Source organism: Protopterus annectens, chromosome 2.part0 (genome assembly GCF_019279795.1).
Source record: "Protopterus annectens isolate FY-2018-M chromosome 2.part0, PAN1.0, whole genome shotgun sequence".
Classification (NCBI taxonomy): Eukaryota; Metazoa; Chordata; order Ceratodontiformes; family Protopteridae; genus Protopterus; species Protopterus annectens.
In genome coordinates, this window is record NC_056728.1 from 477,995,955 (window position 1) to 478,021,368 (window position 25,414).

Below are 25,414 nucleotides of genomic sequence, written 5' to 3' on the forward strand. Positions count from 1 at the left end.
CGGTATACAAGCCAAATTAAAAAATTGCAGAACGGAACAAGCAGTTCCGCATTACACAGAAGTAGCTCCATTTTTGACTGGCCCGTATACCGGCATACGGGCCAATCAAACAAAACAAAGCAGAGGCTATTTCGTCGGGATTTTAACTGGCAGGACAGCATTTAGGATCAGGCTGCTAATCCCGGGACAGTCCCGCTCAAATAGGGACATCTGGCAACTCTGACTTCAACAGATACTTGTTTAAGACAAGCTCATCCCTTCTTGAACAATCAGTCTGACTGCATGACTCAAATACATTTTCAAAATGTGTCTGTGCTGGAGGCAGATTAGGTGAATCCATAAGCTCTTAAATAGCTGGAAGATTCTGCTGGGACAAGTCCAGTGTACCTATTATCATTCTGCATATGTTACGTATACAGCCAATTATAGATCTGGGGACATATATCATTGTTCATCAATGCTTAAGAGAAACTGTTTACACAGTCTTTGGTATTCTCTAACTGATGTTATTACCCATTTAGTACTGTGACGGCAAGGACAATGAACTATAGTCAACAGATCAGGACATAAGCTTGACATTTGCTCAACAAAATATATATTTTTTCAACACAACTTGCTTTATTCTTCATTAAAACATTTACGTTTGATATTCAAATTAACAGTTATGTTTCCTCAGTGTTATTTTAGTGGTAATTTGAATATTATTTTTAATGAATTCTCAAAAAAAGAAAAAAAGGAGTTAATTTCTTTTTGTGCAATATAAAACAAACCCATCAAACACAGACTATATACAGCCTACAGTACTGCAAAACCTCAATGTTGTGTAGAACTGCTCTTGCCTCTTGAGGAATGAATAAGCCAACAGATATTGGGAAGCTGATGGTCGGCAGGCAGTGAGGTGCTAGAAAGAACAAATGAAAAACATTTTTATAAAAAGCTTTTCATCAGAAAGTGCAATTAAAATGCTTCCATTAAATGGAAAACATGCATTTGGCTTTGTTGCTTCTTTCCTTTACCAGTAAAATATATCCATCCGTCAATCCAACCACAACCACTTCTCCCACTTTTGCACATGGAGTTGGAGTATCACATCAACGGTGACAATCATCTAGAGCCAATGCTCACACCACCAGGCAGTTGCAGGTACACAAGATATTTGGGTATGACTCTGTTTGCATGCCTTTAATCCCTGCCTACAAAGTTGATGATCAGGGGTCAATCAGTTAAGCTTGCACTTAAACAGCCAATAATCTGCTTTCCTACACTGAGTGAGGGAGGGGGGGACTTCATGCCACAGAAATATCATTTGTTTAAAGTTATAGGGCTACATAATGATAGAAGGAATATGGATGTTATAATGCAAAGAGGCACAAAAGGGATCTGCACTGCACGTTCACATGCAAACAAATTGGTGAGTAAAATATTAATAATCTAACTCCATGCAGAATGATTACTGGCCGACTGCAGAGTCATGTCCAGCACCTCAGCTCACTGGATGAAATGCTGGAAGATGGTAGAACACCCCCCCCCCCAAGGTTTGATGAGGGATGCTAATTTGTAAGTAGGAAGTAGAGAACAAAAGATATAATATTCTTAACAATGGAGGTGTCCAAAACAATAAAACGTATAAATAAAGAATTTGTGCTTGGTCTGGACAGCTGTCTTGAAACTGCACCAAGTTTGCCCAACTTCATTTTGGGAAAGTCTTTATACCACCAAGTCTCTTTCAAAAAGTACAGTTGTGTACACTTACCATAAATGTAGATGTTCAAAGTGTATTCACTGTTGCAGTCATTACATTTGGGTTATCTGCTTGCAGGTAGCCCTCAGTTGGCCTGATTAACCAAGTCTTGGGTCCTGCGTCGGTTGCTGTCCCTTCTTCCATGATGTCAGGTCATCAGGAGTAAAAAAAAACATGCAGCCGATGCCATTACATCAGTTTTTCTTGCCCCAGATGTCAGGTGGCCCCCTAATGGGAAGCAATTAAATATAAACGTACAATGATATACCTTCCAACAAAAAAGCAAATACACCAAAAAGGCTTTTAAGCATAGTAAAGGAAAGTAGAGGTATAGCCAAAAAGAAGTTAGGGGGCTGGAGGGAGGGTAACCAAGACTGCAACAGTGAATACACTCTAACATCTACATTTATGGTAAGTGTACACAACTGTACTATGTTCTTTGTGTTTCACTGTTGCAGTCATTACATTTGGGTAGATTCCCAAAGCTATGGTTGTGAGGAGGAATTTAGATAGCATTAGGGCTAGCTATAAGGCCCTGCAAGAGTGCAGTGGCAAAGCCAGCTCTGGATTTAGAGAAAATTGGCAAATGATAATGCTTGGTGAAAGTATGTACAGAACTCCAGGTAGCAGCTTCTAGGAAGTCCCTGGTAGGGACACCTCTGAGAAAGGCTGTAGAGGTAGATGCAGCCCTGGTGGAGTGAGGTCTGATCCCCTGGGGGATAGGTTTTCCATGGTGCTTATAGCAGAAATGAATGCAATGGCCTATCCATTTAGAAATGGTTTGCTTTGAAATAGCCTTCCCCTCTGCCCCTGCAGCAAATGCCACCAGCAGTTGTTCATATTTCCTTTGAGGTTTAGTCCTGTCCAAGTAGAATCTAAGTTGTCTGCGCACATCTAAGGAGTGCAGTATCCGTTCCACTTTGTTCTGTGGATTGGGAAAGAAGGTTGGCAAATGAATGGACTAATTAAGAGCCACACTGGATACCACCTTGGGCATGAAGGATGGATTGGTTCTGAGGGACATCCTGTCCGCATGAAAGATGATGAAAGGCTCCACTGCCATAAGGGGCTGCAATTCAGATACGCTTTTAGCTGAAGTGATTGCTAAAAGGAAAGCTGTTTTCCAAGAAAGAAATTTTAAGTCTGCAGTAGCGGCTGGCTCGAAAGGAGGTAGAGAGAGTTTCTCCAAAACAAAGTTAAGGTCCCAGGCTGGGGTTGGAGCTCTCCTGGGTGGTCTCAAATGTTTGGCCCCTCTGAGGAACTGCTTGAGAGGTGGATGAGAGAAGAGGGGAGGTTCTGTGTTATAATGAGCTGAAATGGCTGAGGCATGGATTTTAATGGAGGAAAAAGACAGGCCCTTGTGAAGCATCTCAGTTAAGTATTGTAAAATCTGAGGTAAATTGGGCGCTGCTGTGCTCATCCCTTGAGACTGGTTCCAGGCACAGAATCTTTTCCATTTTTCAGCATAAGATTTTCTAGTACTAGGCCTCCTTGCCTCTAAAATGATATCCATCACAGGTTTACTGAGGGATGGTAAAGGAGAGATTATGTAATTAGCCAGGCTGCAAGGTTCAGTGTTAGAAGCTGAGGGTGCAGAATCTGGTTCTCCTGCTGAGACAACAGGGAAGGAGTCTGAGGCAGGTGCCATGGGGATAACCATGACACACAGCCCAGGAGAGGGTACTAGTGTTGGGGCGGCCAGTCTGGAGCAATCCAAATAATCCTTGGTTTGTCCTGTTTGATTTTTAGTAGTACTTTGGAGAGCAGAGGCAGTGGGGGGAAGGCACAGACTGACAGGTTTTTCCAGCTGAAGGACAGAGCATCCACTTTCCAGGCTTGTTTGTGGGGAGTCCTTGTGCAAAATTTGTCCAATTGGTAGTTTTGGGGAGAGGCAAACAGGTCTATATCTGGGCTCCCCCATTTGCTTGTCAACATGTTGAAAATCCTTGGCTCCAGTTTCCACTCGTGTGGGTCCATGAGGTTTCTGCTTAGTCCGTCTGCCAGTGTATTTAATTTTCCTGGCAGGAATTGAGCTTGTAGGTGCACTTGGTAGCTCAAGGCTGTGTTCCACAATGTCATGGCTAGTCTGCAGAGGGGGTAAGAATGTGTACCCCCCTGCTTGTTTATGTCCCACATAACAGTGGTGTTGTCCATCTTTACCATTAGTTGTCCTGGAAGAATGTGGTCCTTGAAGGCTGTCAGAGCATTCTGCACAGCTAACATTTCTTTTTGACTGATATGCAGGTGCATTTGAGTTGGGTTCCATTTGCCCTAAATGCACTTCCCTGCCAGGTGAGCCCCCCATGCATAGTCTGATGCATCTGTTGTTTGGGTGGCAGGGGTGGTGTGAAAGGTAGTCCCTTGTTTTGGTGGCAGACCTCTGCTCACCAAAGCAACTCTAGGTGTAGGCAAGGTATGATCGGAATCATAGATTCATATTTAACTACTAGGCGATTTTAATCCTAGGGCCCATACAAGCCTAGCCAAAAAAATGTACCCTGGCTTTTGCCACCCAAGAAAATTATTTTCCTGTGCCCCTGTCGAGCAGAGCCACAGAAGTGATCCCCGGGGTGAATTTCCCATTTCCCATCCAATCATCAAGATTTTTCTTGAAGAGTGCTAATGAGGAGCTCTGTTTGACATAGATAGGTAGTCTGTTCCAGAGTATGGGAAGTCTCTGGGACAGGAATCAATCCCTCCAGCATGTTCTGTTTATTGTGGTGACAAGGTTTAGGTCCCTAGAGCATGTAGCTCGGAGGGATTGGGATTTCTTTAAGTGGAGCATGTCCAACAGCTCTGGGTTTGACATAGCTTTGTATGTTAGGCAGAGATTGCCCCTGAGTAGGCGATATGCGATTGAGTAAAGCTGTAGTTTTTTGAGATGGTCTGCATAGGGCATCTGTTTGAGGCCAGTAATCCTCTTTGTGAGGTATTTCTGTGGTCTTTCCAGTTGTTGTAGATGTCTTGTGAGGTATATACCAAAAGGGGGGTTGTACTCTATAATGGGTCTAATGAGTGATGAGTAGAGGGGAAATGAGTGATGAGTAGAGGGGAACAATGACCTCTTTTTTTCTGGATGAGAATCCTTTTGTGATGAGATGAGCCACGTAGAAGGATTTCCTGACCACTGTGGCGATGTGATTATCAAAGGAGAGACTACTGTCCACCTGTGTCCCAAGGTCTCATCACATTTTCGGCATTAAGTAGACTACAATGGGTACAGAGTTTTTACCAAAGGGGATGACAATGCACTTTTTGGCATTGAGCTTCAGGCCATGGCTTTGACACCAGGTATCTGTCTCAGTGAGGCCCTTTTGTAGTTTGTCCACATCGTTAGGAGTTTCGATTATGGCTCCTAGTTTGCAGTCATCTGCAAACTTTGTTAGCCAAAGACCTTCTGTGTTGGCCTGCAATTCAGAGAAGTAGATACCAAACAGGAGAGGACCCAGGACTAAACCCTGTGGTACTCCACTTGTCACTGGTCTGATGTCGGATTTGGAATCCGCTGCTTTCACAGTGTGCCTGTCATCATTGCTTCTAGATCCTGAGAATGTTGACACCATAGGCTTTTTAGATACCACTGTAGTTTCCTCATATGCAGTCTTGCATATGGAATTAGAAGAATGCAGTAGGCCATGAACCCCAAGGCTTGCAGCATTTGTCTTGCAGATAACAGGGTTTTTGTGACCACTTGTTTGAAGTAGGTTGTCAAATGAATTTGTTTCTCTGGCGTGAGGTAAGCCATCTGGGAAGTTGTATTCAAGCTTGCTCCCAGGAATATAATTTGTTGACAGGGTACCAGGTGTGACTTCTTTTCTTTTATGGTGTACCCCAGACATGTTAGAACCCTTTGTACAAAGGCCAGATGATTCAAAAGTATGCACTGGCTTTCTGCCTGAATTAGACAATCGTCCAGGTACAGGTATATTTGAATATTTCTTTGTCTGCAAAATGCAATAACTGGAGCTAGGCACTTTTTATTAATACCCTGGGCACAGTAGATAAGCCAAAGGGCAGTGCAGAGAACTAATAGTGAGTGTAGCCTGCCTTGAAGCATAGGTATCTTCTGCAAGATTCCCTGATTGGGATGTGCAAGTATGCTTCTTTTAAATCTAGTGTTGTCAACCAGGCATCTTTGCCTAGCATAGGAAGTAATTGAAGAGTCAGAATCTTGAATTTTGGAATCTCCAAAAAGGTGTTTAGAGTAGACAGGTACAGGATAGGATGCCATAAATTGTCTTTTCTGGGTACCAGGAAAAGTCTTGAGTAGAAACCTTGTCCCTTTTCCTCTTCAGGTACCAGTTGAATAGCCCCCATGCTTAAGAGAGAAAGTACTTGTTTTTGGGCCTCTGCTCACTGATTTGGGGGTAGGCCCGGTCACCCGCTTGGTGGTAGCAATGTGTGGAAGTGAAATTTGTATCCCTGGGACACTATATTTAAAACCCATTTGTCCTGGGTAATGAGTTTCTAGTTCTTTGCATAAAGAGCAATCTTTCCCCCCAAGGGGCAGTCAGTTGGTAAGTGCTTGGAAATTTTAAAAGGAAGTCATTGAGACAGTTTACCATAGGGGGAGTCTTATTATTCCCAGATTTGGAAGTGGAGGCCCCCCACTGCTTAGTTCTGTGTGCCCCCGGGACTGAAACCTGGGGGTTTTGCTGTGTCTGGGTTTGGCTTGATAAGACCTGGAAGGGGCTGGAAAGGACCAATTCTTACAGGGCCAGTGCCTATTAAATCTAGGAGGCTGAACTTGCAAGAAATCTTTAACAGTTTACATAGATTTAGCTTTATCTTCCATCTTTTTAAGAACTTCTTCAGCCTTGTTGCCAAACAGGTGGTCCTGATTTAAGAGAGCATCCAACAATTTAGCTTTAACATGATCAGGCAAAGATTGCTCCTTAAGCCAAGCATGTCTTCTGAGCACAGACCCAATAACAGCAGCCCTACAAGAGACCTATAATGAATCAAAACCACATTGCAAAGTATGTTTTCCAACTTGTTCAGCAGAATGTATTAAATCCTGTAATTCTTTATTTTCCACACAGTCAGGAATCAACATAATTTTCTGTTTAAGCAGTCCAATAACATGTTGCTGATACTTTAACATATGAAACTGGCCAAGGTTCCAGAAGTGTAAACCTTCTTACCCCATCTATCCAGCGCCCTGGATTCTCTATCAGAAGGGGTAGGATTTTTAGCAGTAGAAGCCTTAATGCCCTTGGGCCCCTGTGAAATAGTCTCTGGATCTGCAACAGGATTTTTAAATTAAAAAAGGAACTTGTGGGACTTAGGGACCCTGTAGTATCTGTCAGGTTTTCTGGGAGCAGGAGACAAGGAATCAGGGGCCAAACTAGATTCCGAAAAAGCATCATCAACAATGTCAAGTACAGGAGGAATAGCTAAAGGCCTATGCTGAAGTAGGAGAAGGAAATCCCTAAGCCTCTTTTTTGAATCAGAAAAATCCTGGCTTTCCCAGTGGAAATGCTCCCTTAGAGTATGTATGGTTTCCCCAAAAGAAAAATCCTCAGGAGGGGAAGCAGAGGGAATGGAGTCCTCTGCATCAGAATCTTCATAAGTAGATAAAGGCAAATCCAGTTCATCAGAAGAATCAGAAAAACAGAATCCTGATCAGAAGATTCATAATCAACTTCAGTCCTAGGCCTCTTAGAAGGTGTGGGGGGGGGGGGTTGGCTACCCCTGATTAGAGTTATTAGATCTTCAGCCATTCTTATCATTTGTTTTTTAGGCATAGAGGCTTGAGCATGTGGCCTGGGCTCAGTTTTTTAGGCATGGTTCGAGAGTTAGGCCTAAGTAAAGAAGGAGGCGTCGGTTAATATGCAAGTCTATAGGCCTGAATACACCCTCAGAAGCCAGTGCCTGCACAGCGGCTCCAGACACCTCCAAGGCAGAGAAAACCGTGGGTTCCATAGTTGAAGCATCTCGCGGCATACCGGACTCCAAATGGGTCACAGTACAGGCCTGCGAATCAGAAGTAGCGGGTATCAGGGGCTGCGAAAGCGCCTCACTGAGTACCGGCGAACTGGTGACTGGCTTGGAGAAGCATTGTCGGCAGTTTTGGACCTCGGCGGCCTGTCTCCGTCTTTATATTTGCGTTTTTTTTTGGAATCCCGGTAGTCGGATAGCTAACCAACAACATTTCTGGATAATTAAACCGAGAACCGAAATATTTAGAGGCGAAAATATACCGACGACAGATAGTGCGCTGATTAAATAAGACACAAAACCGACAGCAAGGTACATCGTGGTCAGGACCTAGGCAAGGAATACAGTACGAATGAAAATCTTTATGAGGTATTTGCTTTCCACAAGTAATGCAATTATTAACTTTTACTGACATCGGTAAGGAGAAAGAAAAAGTTTCCCCAACGTGGTACTCCGCTTTAGTTGAAGACTTCGGTTCTGAAATTCGAAAATGAAAATTTCAGGAGTCGGCCGACCAGCACTTGCGAACTGCTTCTGCTTCGGGCACCGCACAGCAAGAAAGACTGGTGTAATGGTGTCGGCTGCATGTTTTATACCCCTGATGATCTGACATCATGGAAGAAGGGACAGCAATCGAGGCAGGACCCAAGACTTTGTTAATCAGGCCGATTGAGGGCTACCTGCAAGCAGAGAACCCAAATGTAATGACTGCAACAGTGAAACACAGAACACCTGCAAACAGCAACTATGTCACCTAATAATGTACACAAATTTCTTCAAGTCATTCAACAGAAAAAAAAATGAAGCTGCTACTTGCAGCTAATCAGTATCTGCAGAAGAAAAAAGGCTCAGCTCATTGCAAGTATCACAAAAACTACTTTGTGAAAGTTTGTTTTAGAAAAGTAAAACTTTGTATTTTCAAAAGCATAGAGAAATTACTACTCCTTATTTTCTCTTTACCTTTTGTGTTGGTCCAGAAGGTCTTTGTCTGTAATGAGCACCTTGAGATCTTTGAGATCCTGAAGAAATTCTTTATCTAGATCAACATCAATGTCATCAGCCATGTGATCTGTAAGAAACAGAACTATTTGATTAAAATAATATTTTTTGTGTAAGATATTAATGTTTACTAATTGGTCTTGCTAAGGCCTGACATGTATAACTGGCAGTTGCTCAAACATACAAATTATTGATTTTAAAGTAGCCAGAAATCATGTGTGTACAGGAATAAGGGCAAGGCTAAATGTGGATTCCTAAAATGCATGTATAAAACAGTAAAGGAAAGAAGTAGTAAAGCCACATGCATATTTTCTTTTTAAGTGAAACATATACTTTCTAATGAAAAGCATTCTATACAATGTTTTTCATCTGTTCCTTCAGGCACGCTGCTTCCTGCCGACCATCAGCTCCTGCAATCAATTGGCCCATTCCTTCCAAATGAGGCAAGAGCTGTTCTCAGGCCATTTGTTTCACGTGAGACAAATGTCAGTCATGGAACTGTCAATCTAGCAGCCATTACAGCATTTAGTTATGCAGCCTAATCTCAACCGCTGGTGGTGACAAGAGCTTCTGCATCACTGCCAAAAGTCCCCCTCTGCTTCCAATACAGAGTCATGACCACTCCTTGACATATTCCTACAAGGCCCACTGTACTGGCTTGGGTGAACCCACTCACATCCCTCCCTTCAACCTCCTCCTATAGCCTGTTCACAAGGGTAGTGGCCTACTCCACTCCCCTGGAGTACAAGGTCACCACACGGGAAGGAGTCATCACAAACATTCCATCCCAGGCAAGCTTGCCAATGTAAGCCACACAGCTCTCCTCCACCCTACAAGGCACTTTCAGCTTTCCTAACCAATAATCGACCTTTGGTTAACTGGGTCAAATTTAGGACTTTATCCCTCTGCACCACAGAAAAGGGTTTTGTTTTTCTCTTTTTATAGTTACATACAGAAAACAAATGCAGATAAAATGCTTTCTCAGAGTTACAATATAATCAGACTGAAGCGAAATGATCACATTCAAGTCAAAACCCAAACCCACTTGCGGTTTAGAACCAACAACTGCTGAAATATACTGTTAAGAAACAGCCTGAAGACATAATCAACAAATATACAGCAACCATTTGGAAAAACAGTCTGCAGTAGCCACACTCTGTGGGTTGTGTGGTTCTGAGGTACTCTGTGAGGATTTACTAAGTCGGCTAGAAGATAAAATTATTGCAGCAGTTAGCCACCATGAAATACATGTTTAAAAGGCTAGTCTATTTTCTTTCTTACCTCACCAAAAGAAATAATTAACTGATCTTGGGTCTAAAAGAGTAAGACTCAATTTTCTGGTTAATTTTTACCATATGCAGAAAATGGACACATACTGTTATCAAAAGTTGTTTAGACAAAGTGCAAAAAAGTGCCAGTACAAATGAAGCAATAAGCCTGATATGGTCTTTATCAAGAATCTGAGACTCAGTCTTAACATAATCCTAGCATGGTGAAAACCCAAATAAGACTACGTATACATCAAAAGTTACATTTCTAAGCATCCTCTCAGAAGAAACAAAAGCTACTGGAACAATGGCCTTCTACTGAAATTACTGCAGTGTTCGAGAGAAAGCTGGCTTGAACAGCAAATGTTCAGTTTTCAGATATACTTACCATATCAATAGATCCTTACAGAGCAGTTACAGTAACAGTATGATCACAGCATTAGGGCTTACTCACCTTCTGAGCTAGGTTGCTCTGACCACCTTTCCAAAACTGTTTTCCCCATGAAGGCTAATGCTGGTATTACTCCCGAAAAGATAATGACTGGTAGAGTGAGACTCCCATTTAAAACCAGGACTGGATACAGTTTCTTCAGTTCTTCAAGGCTAACATCATCACAGGAAGAAGTGTATTCATTACACTTAAAACATCTGCAGCCATCATATGAAAAGTGTGCGTCAAAATAATGCTAATACTGATAAAGTAAAAAAATAAGCTTATAGAAGTATTAGTGTCACATAACTATACACAGCAATACCAACCAAAGTGAAGATGGGACACTAGCATTAATGCTACAGTGAAGCCTACTTGAAGTTTCTGAGCTATGTTAAGCGCATCACATCGTCTGTGCTGTATTCTTCCAAAAGAGTCAGTGTAATGCTAAAACAATGTTATGGTAGCATCTCAAGCACTAGTCTGTTAACCCTTGGGAGTAGATAGAGGATCCCATGTAACGGCTATGCCAGGATCCCGTGTAACACAGCTATGCCAAACCCGGAGATACCTCCATCGTGTAGTGCTTGCTGAAAGTAGCTCATGTTGCTGCTTCTCAAGCATCCTCAGCAGCGATATTTTTAAAATGTACTGCTAAAGTCAGTGCCGCTCTGTACTTAACAGGGTCCTGCAGATATTCATTTCATTTATCATAAAAGAAGAAAATACACTGGACTTCTGGCACACTGATCAATATTTTGATTTCAGCTCTCCCAGTGTGAAAAGAGAAACTGAGAAAAAGCAATAAACTCTGCAAGTTTTAGCAAATTCAGCTACTGGTTGGCAAGTGCACTGCCAGGATGCCAGCAAGGAAGAAACTTAGAGAGCCTGAAAGAAAATCAGCTAGAATAATGTGAAGAGAAAAAAATGACTTGAGAAAAATCCTGCAGCTGTTCAGCAAAAGCAGTTCAAGTTCCAGCTTTGGTGCAGGACATGGCTTCTGGTAATCCAGAGGAAAAGATAAATCAAAAGTGTTAGAGCTGATAGAAATAAACAAAGCAAAGAAGTGTATCAACTCAAATAAAAGACAAGATTTTCTGCTGTACCAGAGAAACTGGTAGGAACAGACTATTAATTTTAAGAAAGCACAAATAAGCAACAAGACTGGTATTCCAAAGTAGGATTTGTAGAAATGATCAACAAAGACAGACAACCTTCAGACACTAAACCAAATCCAGTTTGGCTTTGTCAAGGGAAGATCATGTCTATTAAACCTGGTGAATTTCTTTGAGAAGGTCACCAAGGCAATGGATGATGGGAAAACAGTACATACTGCCTACCTGGACCTCACTAAGGCATTTGATACAATACCCCACTCGGGTACAGTTGACAAACTCACCGAAATGGGCATAAATCCCTACATAACTTGTTGGATTGCCAGCTGGCTCACAAATGGGATCAAGGAAGTCAGGATTAGTAATATCACCTCCACAAGAGACTGGTCACTATCAGAGTATCTCAGGGCTCTGTGCTGGGACTGCTCCTATTTGGCGTATATTTCTTGGAGGTAAAGGCTAATATCAAGGGCCTTTGGGTGACCATGTTCACAGATGATTACAAACTGGAAGCTACCACAGACTCCCCTCAGGAAACAACAATCTTAAAAGAGAGTCTAACAGAGACAAATCACTGGTGCAAAGTCATAGACTAAAATTCAATGCCAAGGACTGCATTATAATGCCTTTTGGGAGAACTTCTCTCCATGCTATTTACTTCTTTGAAAAGACACCCCTAAGAGTTGACCCAGTAGTCAGTCTAGGAACATATGAAGACAGAAATCTGACCTACGACCAAGATAAGGCCAACGTGGTAAGAAATATCATTCTATGTTGCCCAGCTTATAAGTAGGGGCATGGTATCTAGGTCCAAGGAAGTCATACTGCCATTTTATTCAGCCCTTATCAGGCACAGCATTGAGTAAAATGCCCCCTTTTGCATGTGTCTGACCAAACATATGCAACAGTTGGAATGCCTACAAAGGCTCCTACACTGGAGAATCCAGGGTATAAGCACACTGTCCTATATGGAACACCTTAAAGCCCAATCTCTATACTCTGTCTTATACAGGTTAATGACGGTGGTACTGCACAATGCTATTAAGTCTTAACAAGAAACTCCACCCTCTGCAAGCTTTCCTCTCCCTGGAGAGTGCAGACATCTGTGTTGTAACTGAGAAATTATTTAAAGTTGTGGTGAATACTTCAGCAGTTCAAGGTTATAATGCCTTTCACACCTTTAGACGAGCTACTGCACAGGAGGGAACTAAAGGTAGAGAAGTTTCAATCTATATTAAAAACAATCTCACATCCAAACTAGTTAAAGTGCATGATAAACTGTAATTCATACATGTGCAACTCACCATAAACATGCTGGTGTACCATATCCTTGCAACCTACACGTCCCCCTCCATGTCTCTAGAAACCCATACTACCTATCTCAATGTACTAGAATTCCTCACTGTTCAGCCCAATATGATATTCATGGGGGATCTCTCAACTACCCCTCTACAGACTGGGAATCCTACACCATTTCTAATACACAAGCCCAGCAATTCCTAAACTTTATTTATACCAACATCCTGGAACAGTTGATCCATTCTCCAACCAGTGGTACAAACATCCTTGACGTTGTACTCACGGACATGGGGGACCGTTGTTCCTCATATAGCCGGCCTTAGGCACAGGCCAACTAGGTGGCCACCTAGGGCACTGCTCTAGCAGGGGCACTGTTCCAGTAATCTGGATGGTGTAGGTAGACCAGGATGGGGACACAGGGCGGTGTTGGGGGGGGGTGCTGTGGAGACCTTTTGCCTAGGGCACCATTTGACCAAAGACTGGTCCTCCTCACCCATTGTGATACCTTCACTCATCAGATCTGACCATAAGGCAGTATTATTTGAAATAAAAAATAAATCTGCAGACTCTGCAAAACCAAAAACCTTTAGGAACTATTCCAATGCTAACCTCTCTCTACTAAACAACACCTTGGCTAAATTCCAAGCACTCCTAAGCCCAGTAAACAACATAGCATACACTGAGCTATTTAGAAAATCTCTGTACAGCCATACTGATGGCTGTATAGAGCAAGCCGTGCCTATTCGTGTTAAGAATAAGACAAACTCAAAAGACAAGCTACCTTGGTGGAATCACAATATCAATTGGTTATACAACAACAAAAAAAAATCTTGGCCAGGTGTAGGAGTAACAAAGCCATACATACTAAAATCCCCCTGAACAATCCAAACAGGCAGCTAGGAGGGTTAATTAATACTTTAAAGGTTAATTTAAAGAAAAAAATAGCTTCTCAAGCAAAGGACAACCACAAAGCTTTCTACAGCTGTGTTCATAACCTCAGAGGAAATACACAACAATGCGCAGAACTTAATGTAAATGGCATGACCCACACTGGCAATGGCCTCTGATTTAACCAGCATTTGTTTTAATATCTAATTTTCATAACTGAACACCCCTTTAAAGGGCATGAAGGCACTCTGATTGCTGGCATCAAGTTACTATATTATTTTGGAGAAGGGGCACAGCTGGAAATGTGTGTCAGGCTTTCCCAGAAGTGTACGGATATGTGAGATTTAATTTACTTAAGTGTGAGTGTATCAGAGGTCTTAAACTTGAATACATTTGCTCTGGTGTGTGTAATAAGGAGTTACATTAGGGGTGGACAGAAGTATGCAGTCCAGTCCCCGGTTACAGAGCATGCTCTTGTTGTGCTCTTAGGAGAAAATTGTGAAATATTACTCCTGTTTAAGTGACAGTCTCACACTGGAGTCAGTAGTAAGGGCTGAAGCTCCTTAGTTACTGACCTGGGATAGTAAGGGACGTCACATTATTGTCGGCAGTCCAGTGGGATATTATCCGGACGTCACATTATTTGGTGGCAGTGGTGGGATTTTTAAATGGACTTGAGTAGCCTGAGGATAGTTGTCATTAAGGTGTGCACTCTTGACAGCCACAAAGTAAACATGCAGAATCTCAGTCCACCAGAGTTTTATTTATTTTTAGTTAGTTAGTCAGGAACAGCAGACAAAGATGTCAGCAGAAGACTACAGTAAACTAACAAAGAACCAGCTGGCCAAGGGGTGTGAAGCCAGAGGACTGGTGCATGCCAACCTGACTAAGGAAGCAATGATTTCAGCCTTAGTTGCAGTTTCAGCATCCACCAGACATTTGGAGGATATCCAGTTTGGTATTGGTGACGTGCAGCCTGACGACAGACGGTCCACATTTTCTTCAGAGGACATGAGAATCCATCTAGAATTAAGTAGACTGGAACTGGAGGCTTAAGAAAGGGTGAAGCAGCAGGGATATGAACTGGAAGTCAAACAACGGGAGGATAAGAAGATAACGTAAAATCTTGAACTCGAATCAGCAGAGAGACTGAGGGGCTTAGAAGCTGAGGAAAATGAGAGACAAAGCTGGCAAGAAGTGGAGCTTCTTACCCTTCGAGAGGGTGATGGAGGATATGGGAAATAGAATAACTGGACCCCAGAAGCTGTAAAGGTCAGTAAACTTCTTCCTCAATAACAGGGTTGGGGATAATTTTGACAGTTTTATTCATATATTTGAGACGGTATGTTAAGACAGTATGATGTTGACCATGAGCTCTGGGTTCAGCTCCTGACTCTTACTACGTGGTAAAGCTGTTCAGGCCATATCAAAATTGTCTGATGTAGATTGTCTGAATTATGTTAAAAACTGCCTTCTTGACTGTTTTGAACTAACACCTGAAGCTTACAGAAAAAAAGTTTTGTGAACATAGACGCAAGGCAGATGAAACTGCATAGGATTATATTACAGATTTAAGTATTTATTTTCAGAGATGGGTGAGTGGTGTTAGGTCACCACTTTTGAGAGATTGGCAGACCTTTTGGTGAGGGAACAAGCCCTCAGTACCTTGCTCGATGACATAAGAATCTGGTTAGTAGACACAGTGTAACTCTGAGGAGGAGGTAGGGAGAAAAGGGGATCTCTACTTAGCAATCAGAGCACCAATGCATAAGAAAGGGATACTCAGTGCTGCACATAGACATAAGGGAACCCATGGGGGAAGTCTAAACCACACCAACAGAGTACACTAGTAAAAGGGAAAACTACTAGCCCAAGTACACGTTTAGGGATTAGATGTTTCAAATATAACTGGAAGGGTCACATAGCAGTCAAATGTCCATTGAGGCAAGGTAAAAAACAAAAGGTGAGGGACTCATTAAGTGGGGATGACAAACTGCCAGTGGAAAGTTGTCTAGAAATAACAGGGGTGCCAAACTTTATATCCTCTCTTAGCAGATGATAAACAGGTTACTGCTAAGAGAGAGACAGCTTTTGATATAACCATTGTGAGGCCCGCAGTAATTAGAGAAGAGCATTACTTGTTTGGACAGTCCACCCCAGCCAGAGCTTTGGGATGGACCCCATTCCAAACATCTTTGGATAGGGTTCATCTTGACTGGGAGGATGGAAGATGAAGCAAGCAGGTAGGAGTATTTGAGGATATTCCTGCAGATGTCCTGATAGGGAATGATTCTGATGATTCAGTACCTGTGTGCATGCAGTGACAGGCAGTTAAGCTTGGAGACAGGCATGTAGGTCCGGTGGTCTGGAGGAGACCCAGACAGATCTCATACTTGAAGCTGGGACTGGTGTGGTGGCTGTTTCAGAGAAGGAGCTTATCTTGTAGAAGTAAATCTGAAAGTGAGTCACAGCTGCTGGTAGGTACTGATGTTCCCTTGGACACGGTAACTGCAAGGATGTAAGTGAGTGATAGTACCCAGATTGACAGTGATGCACAACTGTCTGAAGTTATTAGGTTTCATATGGAAGGGAAGCTTGTGTTTGAGGATATTCCTGCAGATGTCCTGAAAGACTTTGATGATATGGTGCCTTGTGTGCATGCAGTGACACATAAATCAGGCTTGGAGAAAGGCATGAAGGTCCGGTAACCTCGGGGAGACTCAAGACAGATCTCATACCTGAAGCTGCGACTGATGTGGTAGCTGTTTCAGACAAGGACCTATCTTGTAGAAGTAAGTCTGAAAGTGAGCCACAGCTGCTAGTAGGTACTGATGTTCTCTTGGGCACGGTAACTGCAAGGATGGAGGAGAGTGACAGTACCCAGATTGACAGTGAGGTACAATTGTTGGAAGTTACTAGGCTTTCTGTGGAAGGGATGCTTGGGAGGCTCACAAACAGAGCTGAGACACGCTCAATTTAAGGATTCTACATTACAAAGCTTGAGGGAGATGGCTAAGGAAGCACCCAAGGCTCAAGGAAGAGGGAAGTCTGTATATGGAAACAAAGCTTTGTTGTATAAGAAGTGGACTCCTAAGGGAGGGCTGGAAAGTGAGATAGTACGGCAGTTGGTAGTGCCTGCACACTACTGTCTGCCACTTCTAGCTATAGTACCTAATAATGTCCTCACATTCACAGCTGCATTATTCATTACTTATGGGATTTCCCTGTCATGAAGCCTGTCTGGTTAGTCTATCAAAGTCTACCATTGCTTTAAGGTACGCTGAACATCATGTACACACTCCTCACGTAGGGTAGGGCATAAAGGTGAAATTCAGGCATCATCCTCAGGACTTCTTTGCCGCCAGTCCAAATGCTGTTTTTAGCAGTTGGTCTGTTTGCCTCTGTCCATTTTTTGCCATTTTATTTTCTGTTTATTGGAATTCCTGTGATTTCTCCCGTTTGCTGAAGTCCTCACCATTGCAGATAAGTACACAGTTGGGGTTTTTGTTCTTTTCATCTTTTCATTGTGCTGTTTGGGGGTTAATGTCATCCAGGAAGGGTAAATGCCAGTGTGGGAGACAGATCCCCCATAAAGACTGCCATTATACGTGCCTTTTTTGCCTAGGAGCTTCTCATGACTGTATGTCTTATTCTATTTGTCAGTCGTTTGTCCCTAAAACCCTTTGTAGTAGGCTTTGTTCCTTTTCATTGTATCTTGAGAACCAGCGTTTTAACCTGCTTGCTAAAGATAGTAGGGATGGAACTTCCTGCCCCGAGGGTCAGCTGTCAGGGAAGAAGGTGAAAAAGATAAGAGTGGAATCTTCCACTGTCCAGCCTCTGCTGAGGGTTTCTACCAAGGTTATTACAAACTCGGAAACTCGCCTGTTTGTGTTTTTGGATTTTCTGCCATGTCCAGGTTGGAGGGCGGGGAAGATCTGGCGGGCAGCATGTCCGGCAAGGTTTTGCAGGCGTCCATTTCTAATGTTCAGGGGGAACCACAATTGACTGTTTCCAAGTGGTCTAGGGGGGTTACGCAGTTCCTTCTTAGGGAAGAAGTTCCAACTAGGGTTGTGGAATGCTGTCTTGAGTCAGGGCCCTCTCAGTTTTCTAGGATGGATGTCCCCTTAAAACAGAAAACTAGACATGTTTCTTCTGTTCCTAGGGATCCACAAAGTGAGTGGCAGGCCTTTACTCGGGGGTTATTTAATGCTTTACTGTCATTAAGGCCCCCTCAAGAGGTTTCTTTTCCTGTTCTCCTTGGTTGTCTTCACATAAAAGGCCAAGGGAATTAAATTCTTATGAGGAAGAGTTGGATTCTGATGAAGAATCCCTTACTTATTCTACCCAGTTTCCTACTCCTTTAGACTATTGGTCTGAGGAGGAGGAATCTGATAGTCCAGATACTCCTCCGGAAAATTTCCTTTTGGGACACAATCTCTAGAATAATGTATTTTTTTTTTTTTTTTTTTTAAGTGGGATTGTGCCCAGGTTTCTGGTATCCATAAGAGGTACTATGAGTTACTGCAGATGGAATCTCCTAAACCTGTGGCTATTCCTCCTGTCTTGGCTGCTTTACTAGAGTTTTTTTCTAAAGTGCCTGATTCTCTGCCCCATGTTCCCAAGAAGCCCGATAGGTTTTATAGGGTGCCTGAGGACTGTCCCTTTTTGTTCAAATGTCCTGCTGCTGACCCCTCTGTGGTGTCTGTAGCCTCTGATAAGCCATCTCAATTGCTTCCTTCATCCAAGTTACTGCCTTCTGACAAGGACAGCAGAACCATGGACAGGTTGGTTAAGAAGGTTTATACTTCAGCTGCCCTAGCTTTTAGGGCTATTAATTATAAGATCCAGATATCTAGGTATGTGCTGGCTCTTCTTTTCAGACTTGTCATCTTTTTTCTGATCTTCCAGATTCAGAGTAAATCTGTTTTTTCTTGATAGGGATTTCCTCTGTAGTAGTTCATCATTCTATCAGATGTAGTTATGATGCAGCAGATGCCTCTTCTAGGGCTGCTGCTTTTGGTTCAGTACTGAGGAGGTATGCTTGGCTTAGGCTTCAACTTTTACCCGATAATATTAAGGCCAAGTTGCTGGATGCTCCTCTGGATACTAAACTTTTGTTTGGGGAAGCAGCTGCTGGTTTGTGCAAGTCTCTTCAGGACAAGACGAAGGCCTTATAGGAGTTTAAGCATGTCTATTTCTCCTGTGCCTAAATTTCAGAGAAACTACCCTTCTAAGGCATCCTTTGTTCATTGGCAATCTCGCCCTCCTGCTAAAGGTAAAAAGGATGGCAAATGGGCTCCTCCTGCTAAGACCACTCAGACTGCAGGAATTCTAAAAAAGTACAGTTGTGTACACTTACCATAAATGTAGATGTTTGAGTGTATTCACTGTTGCAGTCATTACATTTGGGTTATCCTGCTGCCAGGTTGACCTCAGTCGGCCTGAATTCCAAAGAGTTGGGTCCTGCGTCAGCTGCTGTCGCCTCTTCCCTGACGTCAGGTAGTCAGGAGTATAAAAGATGCAGCAGACGCCATTTTCTTCAGTTTTTCTTGCCCCAGATGTCAGGTGCCCCCAAAATGGGTAGGCTAAAAATATGTAGATAAAACATACATGCACCAAAATAAGCTTTGCCTTCATCTATAAGCGAATACACCACTTAGGTTGTACAGATTAGAGAAGTAAGATAAGTTCCAGCAAAAATAAGGGGGATGGCGGGTGGGTAACCTGGACTGCAACAGTGAATACACTCGAACATCTACATTTATGGTAATTGTACACAACTGTACTATGTTCTTCATGTTTCACTGTTGCAGTCATTACATTTGGGTTGAGTCCCAAAGCTATGGTTGGGGGGCTGGAGCTAAACAGCATTAGGAGCGGCTATGAGGCCCTGCAGAACTGCAGTGGCAAAGCCTGCCCTGGATTTAGAGTAAAGAGGCAGATTGTAATGTTTTGTAAAGGTATGCACTGAACTCCAAGTAGCAGCCTCTAAAATGTCTTTGGTTGGTACTCCCCTGAGAAAGACTGCAGAAGTGGCTGCAGCTCTGGTTGAATGCGGCCTAATGCCCTTAGGCACTGGTTTGCCATGCTGTGAGTAGCAGAAACTAATGCAGTGACCTATCCACTTTGAAATAGTCTGCTTGGAGATCGCCTTTCCTTGTGATGCTGCGGCATATGCCACTAGTAATTGTTCTGTCTTTCTGAAAACTTTAGTTTTGTCCAAGAAGAATCTAAGTTGTCTGTGTACGTCCAAAGAATGCAGAATTTTCTCCCCCTTGTTCTGTGGATTTGGATAAAAAAGTTGGCAAATGAATAGTTTGGTTAAGGGCTACACTGGATACCACCTTAGGCATAAATGTAGGGTTTGTTCTCAAAGAGACCCTGTCTGGATAAAAAATGATAAAGGGTTCCACAGCCATGAGAGCCTGTAGCTCTGAAATTCATGTTGCAGAAGTTATTGCTAGGAGCAGAGCTGTTTTCCAAGATAAGAATGTTATATCCACAGTAGCAGCTGGCTCAAAAGGAGGTAAGGTGAGTTTTTCAAAGACATAATTGAGGTCCCATGCAGGTATTGGCGTTCTCCTTGGAGGTCTTAAGTTTTTGGCTCTTCTGAGGTACTGCCTTAATAAAGGATGAGAAAAGAGTGGTGGCTCTGTATTGTAATGAGCCGAAATGGCAGAGGCATGGATTTTAATTGATGAAAAGGATAGGCCTTTGTCCAGCATCTCAGTTAAGTATTGCAAAATCTGAGGAATATTTGGGACAGCTGTATCAGTTCCTTGAGCTTGGTTCTAAGCACAAAACCTCTTCCATTTCCCAGCATAGCATTTTCTAGTACTAGGCCTTCTGGCTTCTAAAATGACATCCATCGCAGCTTTACTGAGAGGTGCGGTTTGTATGGCTACATTATCCGCCATGCTGCTAGGTTTAGGGTCCTGAGTTGGATGTGCAAAATCTGATTGTTTTGTTGGGACAGTAGATGAGGTATTTGAGGTAAGGTCCAGGCTGGGCACTGGGACAAGTTTCTTAAGCTCGGATACCAGTACTGGCACGGCCAGTCTGGGGCAATCACAATCATTTTTGGTTTATCCTGTCTGACCTTTAAGAGTACCTTGGGGAGGAGAGGCAGTGGAGGAAAGGCATATACTGATAGGTTTGTGCAGTTGAAGGATAAGGCGTCCACTTTCCAAGCTTGTCTGTGATAAGTCCTTGTGCAGAATCTTTTTAGTTGATTGTTGTGAGGGGAGGGAAATAGATCTATGTCCGGGCATCCCCATTTCTTTGTTATCATGCTGAAGACTTGTGGATCCAGGTGCCACTCGTGGGGATCTATGAGGTTTCTGCTTAGTGGGTCTGCCAGAGTATTTTCTTTTCCTGGCAGGAATTGTGCTTGCAGATGAACTTGGTAAGTCAATGCTGTGCCCCATAAAGCCACGGCTAGTCTGCAAAGGGGGTAAGAATGAGTGCCCCCTTGCTTGTTTATGTACCACATAACCGTGGTGTTGTCCATCTTTATCAGAAGTTGTCCCGGATGAAGTAGGTCCTTGAAGGCTGTCAGGGCATTTTGAACAGCTAGCATCTCTTTTTGACTGATATGTAGATGCTTTTGATTTGTAGACCAGGTGCCCTGAATGCCTCTTCCTGCCATGTGTGCCCCCCAGGCATAATCTGATGCATCCGTTGTTAGGCTCTGCCTGGCTGGGGGTAGTGAGAATGGCTGTCCCTTGTTTTGGTGACAAGCCTTTGCCCACCATTGAAACTCCTATTGCAGGCAGGGAATGAGAGTAATCATTGTTTCCAGGCTGTGGCAATGTTGTGTCCAGACACTTTTTAGGTACCATTGGATTTTCCTCCTATGCAATCTTGCATATGGAATTAGTAAGATGCAGGATGCCATGAAGCCCAAAGCCTGCAGAAGTTTTCTTGCAGATAACTGGGTCTTTGTTGCCATTTCCTTGAAATAGGTGGTCAGTTGGCTTTGTCTGGAGTGAGATAAGCCATCTGGGCAGCTGTATTTAAGCTTGCACCCAGGAATATTATCTCTTGAGAGGGTACTAGTTTTGATTTCTTTTTGTTGACTGTGTACCCTAGGCATGTAAAAAGTCTTTTCATAAACGTCAGATGCTGTAGTAGAATGTCCTTGTTCTCTGCTTGTATGAGGCAGTCATCCAAGTAAGGCTATATCTGTATTCCTCTTTGTCTGCAGTAAGCAATTACTGGTGCCAGGCACTTTGTGAAGGCCCTGGGCGCAGTAGATAAGCCAAAGGGCAATGCAGAGAATTGGTAATGCTTTGAGCCAGCCTTGAATCTGAGGTATCTTCTGCATGATTGTCTGATTGGGACATGCAGGTATGCCTCTTTTAGGTCTAAAGTCACGAGCCAAGCCTTGCTGCCCAGCATGGGCAGAAGCTGCTGCAAGGTCAACATCTTGAATTTTGGTATATCCAATGTTTAGAATAGATAGGTCCAGTATTGGTCTCCATGCTTTGTCCTTTCCTTTCTGGGTACCAAGAACAGTCTTGAATAAAAACTTTGTCCCTGCTCTTGCTGTGGCACTTGCTGAATAGCCCTCATATCCAGGAGAGCTGCGACTTGTTTTTGAGCCTCTGCCCACTGATTTTTTTGGCAGGTCTGGCCAACTGTTTGCCCTTGGCAGGGTGTGGAAGTGAAACTTGTAGCCTTGTGACACTATGTCTAGAACCCATTTGTCCTGGGTTACGATGTGCCAATTTTGAGAAAAAAGTGCTAGTTTTCCCCCTAGGGGTGCTGCCAAAAGACAAGTGCTTGGTGCAGGCAGGGGGAAGTCATTGGGACTGTTTCCTGTATGGTTGTGATTTGTGTTCTCCACCTTTGGAGGTAGAATCACCTCATTGCTTAGACCTGGAGGAGCCTTGCGGCTGTGATCTGCCTCTAGGGCGTCTGGATCTGCTCCTTTGAGGTCTGTCTGAGACAGGAAAGGACCAATTCTTTGTAGGCCAGTGTCTGCTAAATCTAGGTGGCTGCACCTGTAAGAAATCCTTGACAGTTTGCATAGATTTAGCTTTGTCCTCCATTTTCTTTAACACCTCTTCTGCCTTAATACCAAACAAGGTTTCATGCTGTAATGGAGCATCTAATAATTTTGCTTTAACATGATCAGGCAGATTTTGTTCCTTTAACCAAGCATGCCTCCTAATGACAGAACCCGTAACAGCGGCCCTGCAGGAGGACTCCAGAGAATCAAAACCAAATTGCACAGTATGCTTTCCAACTTGTTCAGCTGCATGCAATAAATCCTGCATTTCTTTGTTTTCTGCACAATCAGAATTTACCATCATTTTTTGTTTAAGCAGTGTCATGATATATTGCTGATATTTGAGCATACAAAACTGGCAATTTAAGGCCCTTATAACTAAGGTAGCAGATGTGTAAATCTTTTTTCCCCATCTATCCAGTGCCCTAGAATCCCTGTCAGAGAGGGTAGGGTTTTTTGCAGTGGAAGCCTTGACCCCTTTGGGACCCTGAGAAATAGTTTCTGGGTCTGCAGTAGGGTTTTTGAAAATGAATTTATGAGTGTCAGGGACCCTGTAGTATCTGTCCGGCTTAACAGGAGCTGAAGGTAAGGAGTCAGGGGTCAGACTAGACTCTGAGAACACATCATCTACAATGTCTAACACAGGTGGAATAGCTAGAGGCCTGTGTAGAGGTAGTAAAAGGAAGTCTCTGAGCCTCTTCTTGGATTCTGAAAAATCTTGGCTCTCCCAGTGGAAGTGCTCCCTCATTGCATGCAAGGTTTCCCCAAAAGAGTAGTCTTCAGGAGGAGGAGCTGAAGGAATTGATACTTCAGCATCAGAATCCTCATGGGGGGAAGAAAATATTCCTGATCAGAAGAGGAATCAGAAGAAATAGAAACCTGATCTGAAGATTCATAGTCTTTCTCTTACCTAGGCCTCTTATCAGGAGGGGGATGGGAACCCCTGATCAAGGTAATTAAGTCTTCGGACATTTTGAGCATTTGTTTTTTTGGGAATGGAGATCTGTCCATGTGGCTGGTGAACTTGTTTCTTTGCCTTTAAAGGTGTTTCAGTCTTTGCCTTTGAAGTTGGTTTAATATATAGTTGTTTAGGTCTGAATACACCATCAGAAGCCGATGCCTGCTCAGCGGCTCCGGACCCATCTGAGGGATTAATCTCGGAGGCTCCAATACCTTGAGTTTCCAGTGGCCTGGCTGACTCCACGTGGGAGTCTGTAGTGGCCTGCGACTCTAAAGTAGCGGGCGTCAGGGGCTGTGAAAGCGTCTCACTAAGAACTGGTGACTAGCTTAGGAGACGCTTCGTCGTCGGTTTTGGACCTCGGTTGCCTGTTTTTCTTTTTCCTTGCATTTTTTATGAACTCCGGTAATCGGAAGGCTATCCGACAACATTGTATAATTAAATCTTCGCCCAAAATAGCTTAATGCAAAATCGTACAGACGCTCAATAGTGCGTTGGTTAAATCTAACAGAAAACCGACAACTAGAAATGTCGTGGTCAGGGCCTAGGCAAGGAATACAGTAAGAATGAAAGTCCTTATGAGGTATTTGCTTCCCACAAGAAATACAATTATTAACTTTTTCTGACATCGGTCTGGAGCAAGAAAAAAGTTTCCCCAATGGGGTACTTATCTTTTAATGAAGACTTGGGATCTGAAACTCGAACACGAAAATCTCAGGAGTCGGCCAACCGGCACTTGCGAACTGCTTCTGCTTCGGGCACCGTGCAGCAAGAAAGACTGGAGAAAATGGTGACGGCTGCATCTTTTATACCCCTGACAACTTGATGTCAGGGAAGAGGCGACAGCAACCGACGCAGGACCCAAGACTTTGGAATTCAGGCCGACTGAGGGCAACCTGCCAGCAGGATAACCCAAATGTAATGACTGCAACGGTGAAACATGAAGAACATCTTCCTTTCCTGACAAACCAGGTGCTGTCTGACTATCCACCTGTTCCCAATCACATTCTTCTTTCTCTTTTTATCTGGCTTTGAATCACCCAGGATTCTTGGGTTCTGCCAATCATTTGTCAGAGGTACTTCATGGTGTGGAAATTACAGTCAGCCACAGACCTTTTGTTTTTGCCTGTACTTCTGAGAAGTAGATTCTAAACAATAGGGGCCCCAGCACCGATCCCTGTGGTCTGCTGGTGGAGAAAGAATCCCCTAGTTTGACTGTATGTGTTTTGTTGGTAAGCCAGTTTCCAACCCACCTGACAATATATCAGTTGATCCCCACATTCTTCTTTCTCTTCTTATCTGGCTTTGAATCACCCAGGATTCTTGGGTTCTGCCAATCATTTGTCAGGAGTACGTCTTCTTTCGGCTTTTCCCAGTTAGGGGTCGCCACAGAGGATCATCAGTCCACTCATGAATGGCAGTGGAGTTTTTATGGTGTTGAGTTGCCAGCCAGGCGCCCAACCTTCGACGGGAAGACACACACACAGACACACACAGACACACACGTGCGTGCATGCCTAGGTCCAATTTACAGTGTCCAATCCAACTACAGCATGTCTTTTAATAAACATGTTAAAAGAAACTGTAACAATGTTCAGTATAACCACTGCAGACTAACATTCTCTATCAGCAGTCTAATGGAAGAAGCGGCATTCTTCTTTACAATGCCAATGACCAGGGATCAACTAATGTCTGAGAATGCTGTGGGACGGAAAAGAAAAAGGGGGAGCAGAGTTTTTTTTTTTTTTTTTTGTAAACAAGAG

General features: G+C 43.3%; 1 protein-coding gene across 2 annotated transcripts in view; it reads right to left on the bottom strand.

The window, feature by feature from the left end:
- LOC122793129 (FGF1 intracellular binding protein) overlaps positions 1-25,414 on the bottom strand; it is a 544,410-nt gene that overhangs the window by 245,963 nt on the left and 273,033 nt on the right. For both annotated transcript variants that reach the window (XM_044060893.1, XM_044060894.1), the window contains exon 7: positions 8,642-8,750. In XM_044060893.1, coding sequence (XP_043916828.1) covers positions 8,642-8,750 — 109 coding nt within the window. The remainder of the gene's footprint in view (positions 1-8,641; positions 8,751-25,414) is intronic.